Source organism: Balaenoptera physalus (genome assembly GCF_965194825.1).
Source record: "Balaenoptera physalus genome assembly, chromosome: 17".
Taxonomy (NCBI): domain Eukaryota; kingdom Metazoa; phylum Chordata; class Mammalia; order Artiodactyla; family Balaenopteridae; genus Balaenoptera; species Balaenoptera physalus.
Genome location: NC_138895.1, coordinates 12821304 through 12833790, shown reverse-complemented (window position 1 = coordinate 12833790; position 12487 = coordinate 12821304). Strand labels below are relative to the sequence as shown.

General features: G+C 35.0%; 1 protein-coding gene across 6 annotated transcripts in view; it reads left to right on the top strand.

Annotated features, from left to right (window-relative positions):
• Positions 1 to 12487, top strand: part of MYBL1 (MYB proto-oncogene like 1) — a 33623-nt gene continuing 21136 nt past the window's right edge. For all 6 annotated transcript variants that reach the window (XM_082433637.1, XM_082433638.1, XM_082433640.1 and 3 more), the window contains exons 1-5: positions 1 to 462; positions 8710 to 8815; positions 9133 to 9204; positions 10651 to 10743; positions 12126 to 12346. In XM_082433637.1, the coding sequence (XP_082289763.1) occupies positions 443 to 462; positions 8710 to 8815; positions 9133 to 9204; positions 10651 to 10743; positions 12126 to 12346 (512 nt within the window). In that variant the 5' untranslated portion in view covers positions 1 to 442. The remainder of the gene's footprint in view (positions 463 to 8709; positions 8816 to 9132; positions 9205 to 10650; positions 10744 to 12125; positions 12347 to 12487) is intronic.

Sequence of the window (12487 nt, the reverse complement as noted above, 5' to 3'; positions counted from 1 at the left end):
CTTGAGGGAGGCTGGGCGCGAGATTCGGCGGTGCGGACAAAACCCTGCGGGAGGTTGTGAGCCCTGCAGGGCTGCTCGCTGCGGGGAGAGGGTGGGGGTCGGCGCCCGCGGCGGAGCCGCGCTGGGACAGCGGCGAAGAGACTGAGAGGTGGCGGGAGGGGCCGGCGGAGGGCGGGAGCGCGCCTCTTGACATGTTGGGGGCATCCCTGACCGGGCCGGGCCGGGGCTAGGAGCGGCTTTGCGGACCGGGGGCGGGTCGCGGTCCGCCCCTCCGTCCTTCTGTCCTGCCCAGCCGGGGACGTGCATTCCGCACTCGGTCGCCGCGGAGAGGGACCTCGGAGAGGGAAGCGGAGGGAGGGTCGGGGAGAAGGAGCATTAGCCTGAGGCTGGAGGAGGCTGAACTGCGTCCCCGCCCAGCCCGCGCCTATGCGGTACTTGAAGGATGGCGAAGAGGTCGCGCAGGTGGGTGACATCCCTTTCGCCCAGGCCCGTCGGCACAGTGTCGGCTCAGATTCCCTTTCCTTTCCCGCTGCTTCCGCACCAGGCCCTCCCCAGCCGGGGCAGAGGTTTTCTTCCCGCTGCTCCACAGCCGCTTCGGCCCGCTGGCCACAGCGCAGCCGTGACGTGTGGAGTTGGGGACCAGTGTGTTTCAGACTCAGAAAGTGACTAACAGATGCCCAGGTTGCTCTTTTGAGTGACTCTCCCCACAGCGCACATCCAGACCCCCAAACGCTCACAGCCACTTCTTGGTGGGAGTTGGCAGGTAAGTCTGTGCGCTTTCAGGGAATACGCTCCGCAGATGAAAGTGGAAGTGTCCTGCCTGGACGACCTGAAAATGGTGTTCAGAGGGCCTCTTTTTCTCTGAATGACTGGGCCAGTTAAAAATAGGAACTTTGTGATAAACCTGGGTGGGGACCCCTCTGCCATCTTTGCTCCCTTGAAAGGTGTGGAAGTCCTCTGAAGAATAGCTGAGGAGAGAGGACGTTTTTTGATGTTTACTGTAATTACCATACTCATGCTCTCAGCTTTATGTATGTATTTTTAATATCTTCTACTGGGAAGATGCCACACTGTTACCACCAGTAGCTTGATCTTAAAATAAAACAATGTGTTTGAGTCACTTAATATTTTGTGTGTCTGTTGGGCTCTGACTGTGCCTAAGTGTTGCACAGAGGTAGGGCATGTTTTTTTGGAAAACTTGCTAGGATGAATTTACGCTTCTCATTTTTATTTGTCATTATAGTAGCTACTCCTAAATTGTGTGTAGGAATTACTTAGATGACAAAAAACTACGGTATCTTTTAGTTGTCAGTATTATTAAATAAACATGAAAAGATGTTTGACAGGATTTCCAAATGGTTTTATTTATCTAGATCCACAGCCTCAAAGTCTCAACTAGAGGTGTATTTCCCAAGTTGAAATTTAGTACTAGCTTCATTCACTGCAGATTTCTGTTAAAAATTGGCAATAAGTACACATAGTATTTGTTGCTCTTCATTTATTAAGCATCTGCTGCATGTAAGGTATCTTTTGCAGAAATCAGCATAGAATGTAATTAAGTCTTTGTTAGATTATTAGTCTTTGTTAGATTATTACTTTGTAGCAACTACAGAATAGATCAAACTCTTGAGGTGGAACAAATGTACACACACACACACACACACACACTTCTCTAGAAGAGGGTTTTCAACCTAGGCACTGTTGATATTTTGGATCAGATAATTCTTTGTATTGGGAAGGTGGGGTGGGAGGGGTGCTGTCCTGTGCTTTGTAGAATGTCTAGCAGCACCCCTGGGCTCTACCCGGTGGATGCCAGTAACACCTCGCTTCCCCCGGGTGTGACGATCAAAAGTGTCTCCAGACATTACCAAATGTGTGTTGGGGGCAGAATCACCCAGGTGAGAATTACTACTCTAGAACATCAAGGACCTGATTGACTTCTCAGTCTTCAGAAAAGATAGATATTAAAATCTCCTGTAACTATAATTACTGAGGTATTGATTTAGGCCTTTTCTTTTGAATTTTTAAATATACCTTCATTAAGCAAGGTGACAAGTGAATATTGTCAACTCAATAACAGGAGTTTGTTTATATTCAATGTGTGGCATTATCTACTTATCAGTATTGGTGTTAATCTTATTTGAAACAGTTTCTTGGCTAATGCTGTCATTAGCAGTTAGTTATGGTTAGACATGGATGCTTGAATGTCATAACCCTGCCTTCTCCAGTTAGTTTTTCTGTCCATAACTTGCATATGCTTCATAATAATAGGCTAAGAAAGAAGAAATGATTTAATGATTAATTTGCCTGTATAAGTTGTTTTATTGACAATACTGTGAGCTTTGAGATCTAAACATTAATTGCACTGTTGACTTTTATTCCTGTCAGCTGTATAAATTAATTGAAATGTATTACAGAATGATTGAAAGAGTCATAAGTCTGGAGTAATTAAATGTGGTGGGGTGAAGCTACACTCCCTATGGGAGTATACAGGTAGAAGATGTGATGAGGAATTATCATCTCTGAATGGTATATTTCTTAGGGTCTTCATACTTGAATGTGTTTTGTGCTCTAAATTATATTTCTTGTATATGTAAATATGAATTATTTATCTTAAAAAATAATAGAATATGAAATGTTTTAAAGGATAAAAAATCTATTTATTGGGCAAAGTCTAGTCTCATGCCTTTAAGTATCTTAATAATAAATATGAACCTAATTTATAGTTGAATGAAAAAGGACATAATTCAGTCACTTTAAAATCTCCACTATACAACCATTTAAGTATTTGATTGAAAACTATACTTCGCTGTATAAAAGTTTTGCATAAAACTACAGGCATAAATCCTGTAATAACCTCTCCTGTATGATCTGAAAAGAAAAAAGGAGTAAAAAAATGTTACCTCAGGTTTAAACAACTGAAGGATGTTAGCTCTTTTGATCTTTAAGATAGCTGTATATCTCTGATCTGGATTTACATAAAGGAAAAGGTTTATTTGGTGTTGTGACTTTAAATAGTTTTTAGATCCCACTGGGGGTTTTAATGACATAATTTACAGTCAATACTAAAATTGGTATATCTGTTATTAACATGTATTTGATTTTTAACCATATTTATGTATTAAGTAAGTAATTTTAGGTTTTAAAAGCCAGTTCCACTCTTAAAAATAAGCTTTAGAAAGTGTCATTTAGAAGCTAGAAGGCCTGTTTAAGTAGGAACAGATTCAGGTATTTACAGTTGAGGTGACTGGTGACTATACTAAACTGGAAAGACAAAAGCCAGCTCTTGAATTGGAAGATGTTTTTCAGTGCGGTATGTGTGTGTGTAGGAAGCAATTTTACTGTGTTGTTTCTAGTGAGATGGGTGTTGTGGGTGAAGAATACTGAAATATGAGAACTGATTTTTAAATCAACTTTGTAATTAGCAATATTGTTTGGGGAAAGCAAGTAAACTCTATAGCCCTGTTTTTTGTCTGTTAATATAAGGGGTTTGGATTTTGTGGTCTGTAAGGTACCATCTAGCTTTAATATAGTTCCTATTTTGAACTCTTTTTGTAATCATCTTTCCTCATTTAAAAATATACACACACTAATGGAATAAAATAGAAATGTTCTTGCATTGTTTTTGTTTATGGATAGCTAGGTAGAAATCCCTTCAGTATTTATTTCATTATTGCTATTGATGGTCAAATAAAGTCGAATTTGTCTTATATAATGATGCTAGTTTGCAGTCCAGATTTGGAAATAAAATATTCATGTATGCAGTACATCGTATTAACCACTGGGTGGCCTGATTTCACTTTATTAAATCAAACTGGTAAATTTTCATACCTTGAATTCGACTGAACTTAAAAAAATTCACAGTTATCCTGTCAAGACAGTATAATAAAGATGTATTTTTTGATTATGATAAAAATATTCAGACTTGATGCAGTTTGATTTAAAATATTATCAAGTTGAAGTGATTTTACTGGAGCAAATTTTATAAAACTACTGATATTTCTCTAATTCAAATCAGTTTCTATTCAAATAAAAATAAATTAAAAAAATCTCAAATTCTTCCTTTGGCACACCACGTTTTACTCTTTTTTAGGTGGAATAATTGTTGTTCTTTAAAATTGAACTTCTCTTGAATGTTTTATCTTAATATTGCCAAGTGTGAATAGTTTGTGTATTATTTCACAGGGAAAGTTATGACTATCACATCCTATTAGCTTACACCCCAGTGTAGAATTACTCGTAACCATTTTCCTAGCCTAATGAGTCATAGTATTTTTGTGTGTGTGCATATGCTCTTCATTTTGCAGTTTCATAATCACCCTAATCACTTTGTTCATTCATAATCTACAAAAGTTTTTGAATATGGTACTTAGTTTATGTATTAGACAGTTACAGAATAAATATTTTCTTTGACTTAAAAAATAAAACTGGCAGAATGATTCTGGAAACCAAGTGCTGAATGGAGATTCAAAGACCAAATTCCTCTTCAGTTTTTGCTTTGTGACTGGAGAAATAATTTCACCTATTTTTACTGTCTTCTAGATTAGTCACCCTAGGCTAAAAATGGTTTATCTATTTACAGATAGATAGTAGGAAGTTGATTTTATTTAACTATTAGATATTACCAGCATTGATAGCTACAATACAGAAATACTAAAAAATGAAGTAGAAAGCAGAAAAATAAAGCAAATAAAACCACAAATAAAGCAAATAAAATAATGATTTGTTTTGATGGTGTCTAACCATTATTAAGCAATGGGACCTTTTCATTGTTAAATGGTGAAAGTAGAATATTGGTGAAGTTATTTGTGGGGTTTTATCTCTTCCCGTTTTTCTTCGCAAATTGTAGGCATTCTCAGGCAACTTTATGTTGTAGCTAGTGATGAGTTTCTAGGATCTTCTGTCACGCTTACTTGAAAGTTTTATCATCCTTTCAACAATTACTTAAATAATATAGAAATAACTTAATGCTAAAACTAAGAAGTATTTAGGTAGATAGATTCTAGGGAAGTCCCAGTGGTAGAGAGATGGATTCTAAGAATTCTACTTTAATCCTCCCTCACACTCAACCACTCAAAAAACCCAGCTTCCTGAACATGATGGCCATGCTGATGCAAGACAGAGAATGAAACCTCTTGTAGAAATAGAAATTTCTTACAAATCAAGTATGTGGTTAAAAAATAAGGCAGGTTTTTGAAGTTAAAATGAATACGTTTTCAGGAATATTACTCCTTGGAAACTAGTCTTTTGACCAAAATAACATATCTGGACTCATATCTTTAACTTAACATATTTTTATAAGAATACTGATAAGGTGAATTTTGTACAGATTAGATGTGATGTTGATATTTTTGTGAATACTCAAAATTTATATGGGTGAGTCCCCAAATTAAAAATTGTTTTCAAATAACCTAATTTTTAAAGCAATCTCAAGTATGCTGTTATGGAAGGTGTTGGGGTCTGAGGGGAGGGAAGAAAAGAGGGGAACCTGTAAAAAGCATGACTGAGGGCTGTTTGGGAATGACAGGAAGTGATAATGTTGCAGGGGACAGTTCTAGGAAAGGTTAGGCAATATTAGTAGACACCCCAAAGAACCCCTTCTGTACTGAATATATTTTTTATGTTTGTTTCAGGAGGTTATGCTTCTTAAAATTCTACCACTTGGAGGTGCATTTGGATTTTGAAAGTTCTTTTTAATAAATGGGAATGCTTTTTACCTCCTCTTAGAGGTATTTGCATTTGTTAAAAAAAAGTTTTCTTTCTCATGTCAACTTGAGATCAGCTGTATTAAGGGAGGTAAAAGTTTTGATTGGGTTGGGAAGGAGTGAGGTAATTTTGGAATACAGAATACTTGGAGGAGGTGAAAGAGTAAGCAAGATCATTCAGTAATTTTACAAGTGTTTGAATGGCAGGTACTGTGCTTGATGAAGAGAGGTGAACGTATTAGACATGGTCTTTGTACTCCTGAGTTTACAATCTGGTTGGGAAGGTTGGCAAGTGTGATAGCATTGAGAAGGACGGGTAGGTTCCATGAGTGTGTACAGTGGACAGCAAGCTTCAGTATGGTGTTTCATCTGGTTTACTAGCCTTCTTAGAAATTTATGAAGTGATTGGATCCTGAACCATCTCCAATTTAACAATTTAATCGTGGCTAATCAAGTGATATTTCTGATAGCTGAAGATGGCTGCAAATAACAGGTATTTAATTAAACCTGTGCTTTTATTTTCAGCATAGTTTAACAAAACAATCATATATGGAAATAGGACTGGCAGATTATTAAAATAGACATTAGCTTTAGGGGAGAAAGTATTGGAATAATGAAGTGCATTAAACTAAAGAAGCAGTTAGATGTCATAGGTAGGTGGTTGGGGGATTTGGTGTCTTGTTTGGTCGGATAAGAATAATTTTGGTCCTAATGGAATTGACAAATCAAGGGAAATTAGAAGTTCCTGCAAAGGATCTGTAAACCGTATATATTAAATCTAGGCCTTCATTTTCCACAATGTCTGGTACTTAGAAACGTTAAGTAAATATTAGCTCATGTTATTTTCAGATGCTCATAACTTTATTCAGTCCATTGACTACTCAAAATCCTCTAATTCAGTTTATCATAAAGACCTGCCCTCTTTTCTGGGGTTTTGTGCTCTCATGGCTTTAACTGTTCTCTGTGTGCTGGTGATTGCCAAAACTGTATGTCTACCCTAGACCTGTTACCTGAGCAGAAGATCCATGTGCCCAGTTGTCTTCTAGATCGGCTCTGCCTAGTAGGAGAGCCACTAGTCACATGTGGCTGTTGAGCTCTTGATATGTGGCTAGTCTGAATTGCTATGTACTTTTAATTTTATTTTATTAAAAAAATTTTTTTAATTTAATGTAATTTTTATTTTTCTGATTAGCTCTGTCTGTAGCTAGGAATTCACTTTGTTGCTCCTGGGCTCTTTCTATCAGCTTCATCTTCTTGGTTTTTTTCTCTTTCTCTTTTGCCTTTGGCACTCTCTTCCCTCCTGGACAATGCCACACCAGATTTTGAAGACTTAAGTAAGAAGAAAAGAATGTAAAAAATTTTGTGATTATGTTGATTACATGCTGAATTGACAATTTAAAAATATATTGGGTTAAATATTATTTATTATTAAAATTAATTTCACCTGTTTCTATTTTTTTTAAATGTGGCTACTAAGAAATTACATATGTGGCTTGCATTACATTTCTGTTGGACAGTGCTGTTCTGGATATACCCAGTATCCACCTGTATATTTCTCAAGTGCCTTGAAATCAGTCCAAACTGCTTACTCTCCTCATTCCCTTCTACCTCCCAAAGTTCTGTTTCTCCTTCTATTCCTTATCTCATTGGATAGCTCTATTTATGCTCCTAAAGCCAGAAATTTTGGAGTCGTCCTTGAATCTTCCTTCCATGTCTCTCAGATTCATCAGTTGAAAAATCCTTTTGTTTCTACCTTTTTCATATCTCAGTTTTATGTGCTTCTTTCTATAGCTACTATCACGACCTTAGTTGGTTTATTCTTTTATGGTTTCTTGATTTTTGTCACATTTAGATTTCTTCTACTCAAGGATGTAAAAAATAGAATTCTACCCTATTATAGTACTATTATGTTTTCATTTTTTTAAGTGTAAAATATTTGCTTCATCTGAATTTTTTATTTTAAAGTAAGACTTTAGCTTTATTTTTTAAGATAGCTACCCAGTGTCTTACCCTTTATTGAAAAGTCCATCTTTACCCCACTGATTGATATGTTACTATTATAATTTACCAAATTCCCATATGGGTTTTGTTTTTTTCCTTAATGTTCTATTCTGTTCCATTGATTTGAGTATCTGCGCATGTGTCAGTACCATTCTGTTTTATTTATTGTTTCTCTACGGTATATTCTGATATTGGGTAGTGCTAATTCTCTCTCTCCTTTTTTGGCTATTACTGCCTGTTTATTTTTCCATATGAACTGTAGAATCAGCCTGTCTGAGTTCCTCTGAAAATCTATTGGTATTTTTATTCATTTAATCTAAATTTATGAATTAATTTACAGAGAATGGACATCTATAATATTGTTTTCCTTTCCAAGAATGTGCTCTGAATGTTTTTTCATTTGTTCTTCTGTGTCTCATAATAGTGTTTCATTGTTTACTATAACTTGATCTGTATACTCAAATTATTTCTACATATTTTAACTTTTTTTGTTGTTGGTGTTGTAAATGGCTCATTTCTTCCATTGTGTCTTTTAACTGACTGTGTTTTGTATTTTACCATTATCGTTGCCAGGCCCTAATAATTTCTTACTTGGGGTATTGTGAAAGATTACCAACTGGTCTTCCTTCCTCCATCTCTCCACATTCCTGCCAGTGATTTTTGCTGAAACACAAGATATTGGTCTTTTACTCTCTTACTTAAATTCCTTTAACTCTTTAGGTTAAAGGTCAAATAAAGAATAAAGGCCAAACTCCTTAGCATGACATAAAGGTTATCACTTGGCCTCTGCTGACATATCTAGCTTCATTCCTCTGTGTCAGTAAGAACTACAGCTCCTCTCCATTGTATGACTCTTAATTTTTTTTTATACTTTGAATAATCTCGTCGGACATATGTCTGCTAGTCTGAGTGGCTTCTTTAGTCATAACTGTGTATTCAGATTCAGTGGTTGAATTCACATATTTAAATAAAATTCTTGATTTCACAATTGTGTTCTTTTCAGTGAGGATGAGGACGATGACCTTCAGTATGCTGATCACGATTATGAAGTCCCACAACAAAAAGGGTTGAAGAAACTCTGGAATAGAGTAAAATGGACAAGAGATGAGGTGATTATGTGATAAGGCTTGCTAATTCCATGCTCGTATTTAATGATTAATAATATATATTAAAGATATTTAAAAACAAAACATGAGAAAAGTTATCCATCAACTAACTTGCACATTAGTTTTCTTCAACCATACATGAATAGCGGGTTGATGTTGAGACTGACAGAATCAGTTTAGTAAATGGGAGAACTTGTGTTATAATGGCTTCAGTCCTTCTAAAAATGGCCACCAGATATGACATGGAAGAATTGAAGAGTATCTATATTCAGGAATAAGGTGAGGGAGAACTTTCTAATTTTTCATACCTGTTTTAATAGGATGATAAGTTAAAGAAGTTGGTTGAACAACATGGAACTGATGATTGGACTCTAATTGCTAGTCATCTTCAAGTAAGTGAAACATTATCTTATATTGCTGACATGAATGATTTAGGCCATGGGGTTACATTTGCTATTTTTCAGAAATGTGTCTACATTATTTTAGATTTAGGTTTCCTTCCTAAAAACATCTCTTTTGTTCTGATTTTCCTATAGTTGGAAGCTTATAAAGTCTGATTTTCTAGTAATTAGTTTATCCAGGGATCTAAAAAGATTACTAATCTAAAACAAAAATGATATGAAGTTTGGGTAGGGCTTTATAAATATTTGCTGATAAATGTTAAAACATTTTGAGAGAAGTTAAATATATTGAAATATTTTGGTAGCTAATTAATAAAACCAGAAAAAGCTACGTTGCTGTGAGAATTAGAAGTAACATATAGGATGTTTGGCACAGTTCCTGACATTTAGCATGTGTTCAATAAATGGAAGCTAAATTAGAAAAGCTACTTACATTAGCTTTATCAGTTTAATTTCAATGGTATAACAGCAAATGAAGTGAACAGAGAAATGCTACAAGGCTATACAGGAACAGCCTGATTATTTTGAAAAATTGATAACCTTAAAATGCATCAGCATTGATGTACAGAAGCTGTAAATGAAGAAGCTCAGTTTGAATAAAAATAAGTGCACTAGGCACCAGGACAGAGCGATTGGTAAATAAAGTATTTGTATTTATATGCTTCTAAATTATCTGTAATCCTGTATATGAACTAATATCTTTGGAAACTGAATCACTAATGAAAAGTTAAGTGTTATTATTATTATCCTTGTAATGCATAGGAGTTACTAGGTTGTGACTTGACTAAAATAAGGCTACACTTATTAATCATTTTTGGAGTTTGGGATGTTTCTACATAAGGTTTTATCCTGGTAAATTCATTTTCCTTTTGAACTTCAACACTTAAATAATTTAACTGGTATATAATGCACATCTTCTATCTAGGTATATTTAGTTTTTACTTGATAACTTGGAGGTTGTCATTTATAAACATCCTTTAAATACCATGAGTGGTCTAATAATGCCTTTCAGGATTTTTTAATTGTCTAGAGTTATGTACTGCTATACTATATGAATCCAGACTGCTATGCTGTTTGAGTTCGTATGTCTGCTTTGTATAGTTGTCTGTTTACTCCCTTTTATTCATCAATACATTTCTTTATGGCAGTATCTGTGTTGTAGCTTTGCTTTTTGCTGTGTTATAAGGCAGAGTATAGAGATACATAATTTAACTTCAAATATATGTTGTCTTTATTTATAGTCTAAGCAATGCCGACAACTTTAATTAAAAATGAATTGGGACACAGGCATGTAAAATGAATACTACATTTTTAAAGGATGCTATTGAATGCATTATTCTCGAAAACTTTCTTCTTAAGGTTGTGAGATATAAGTTTGGGCTGACTTGCTTTCTGGAAGACAGTTGTTCAATAACAAAATCATCTGAATTCTTTCAGAATCGTTCTGATTTTCAGTGTCAGCATCGGTGGCAGAAAGTTTTAAATCCAGAATTGATAAAGGGTCCCTGGACTAAAGAAGAAGATCAGAGGGTAACATGTTCATATTCTTTATTTTCACTGTGTAGGTGGACTTGCTTTTTTTCTTCCTAATACATTGGTTTTTTATCACATAAATACATGTTTAAATCACTTTGATTTGTTCTCTGAGTTACTGCTTGCATAAGAATTGAAACTTGAGTATCTTGAAATGTAGTTTTTTCAGAACTGAGTCAAACCAAATATAATATGTATAGCCTTTGCTGTCTGAAAGTTTGGTTTGCAGAAGGAAAAATACTATCAGCTTAGTCACCTTCTTTAGAGCTTAGGTTAGCAACATTTAGGATATAATTTCTTGTTGAAAATTGAGTTAGCATTTTAAAAACAATTTAATTTTATTCTTATTTTATCTGAAAATGTGAGGTGTAAGGAAGTCATTCTTAACTTTCCCTCTTGACCTATAATGAACCCCCAAATAAAACAGATATCAGAGCCTCATGTTCCCAAAGAGTTGGATGATTCAAAAACCAAGGTAATTCTTTGTGTTATGAAAGTGTGAGAAGAATGGGAGAGTTGCTGTCCTCTACTGAGAGTTGCTCTTTAGTTCATGCTCTTTACGGCATAAATGTTGTTAATGTAGTTGGGAAATTAGAGTATTCTTACTGCCACTCAAAGTAAAAAAAAAAACAAAAAACAAAACAAAACAAACAAAAAAACCCCAAACTTCACCAGGCTCAGAACTGATCTGATTTACTTGATGGCCAATGGTAAGTTTTAAAATGTATGATTTGTATCCTTTCAGTTTGAGAAAGGAAGAAATGAAAAGACAGTAACTGTAGATCCTTCCTGCTTCCATAATGATTTATTTGGCTTTCAGCTGAAGCTTTAAAAAAAAAAAAAAAAGTAAGAGTAGAAAATGCTTAAGTCTCAACATTTTTACTGTTATGTCGTATTAATTTTGTATGAAACAATTTAACTTACAAGTCACTTTAATTAACACCTTGTATTTTAGATAAGTTTGGGATCAGTTTTTGAACTTGGCAAATGCTGAAGAAATAGTTACTAGTAAAGTTGTTTTTTTAAGTTGCAGTTGTGGTTTGGATTTAATGCATTAAAAATGGCATTCTTGAGTTATGTTTTAAAATTCTGTCAAGGTAGTGCTTTTTAAAAATTGAGATATAATTATGTATTAGTTTCAGATGTACAACATAATGTATATATTGCAAAATGATCACAAGTCTAGTTAATATCTATCCCCATACGTAGTAAACATTTTTTTCTTGTGATGAGAACTTTTAAGATCTACTCTCTCAGCAACTTTCAAATATGCAATACTGTATTACCAGCTGTAGCCACTATACTCTACATTATACCCCCATGACTTATTTATTTTAAAAAAGGTAATGCTTTTTCAAACTTTGTTTTCTGTTTCTTAGGTTATTGAATTAGTTCAGAAATATGGGCCAAAAAGATGGTCTTTAATTGCAAAACATTTAAAAGGAAGAATAGGCAAGCAGTGTAGAGAAAGATGGCATAATCATCTGAATCCTGAGGTAAAGAAATCTTCCTGGACAGAAGAGGAGGACAGGATTATCTATGAAGCACATAAGCGGTTGGGAAATCGTTGGGCAGAAATTGCCAAACTACTTCCTGGAAGGTACTTATATAAATGTATATACATTTTTCTGTACTTAAACTTGATCTTTATTATGTTACTATTAAATATATTTATAAGTACCCCATGACTTTTATTTATAATTAAAATTTAGACTGCAGAATACAAGCAACGCTTTGCGAT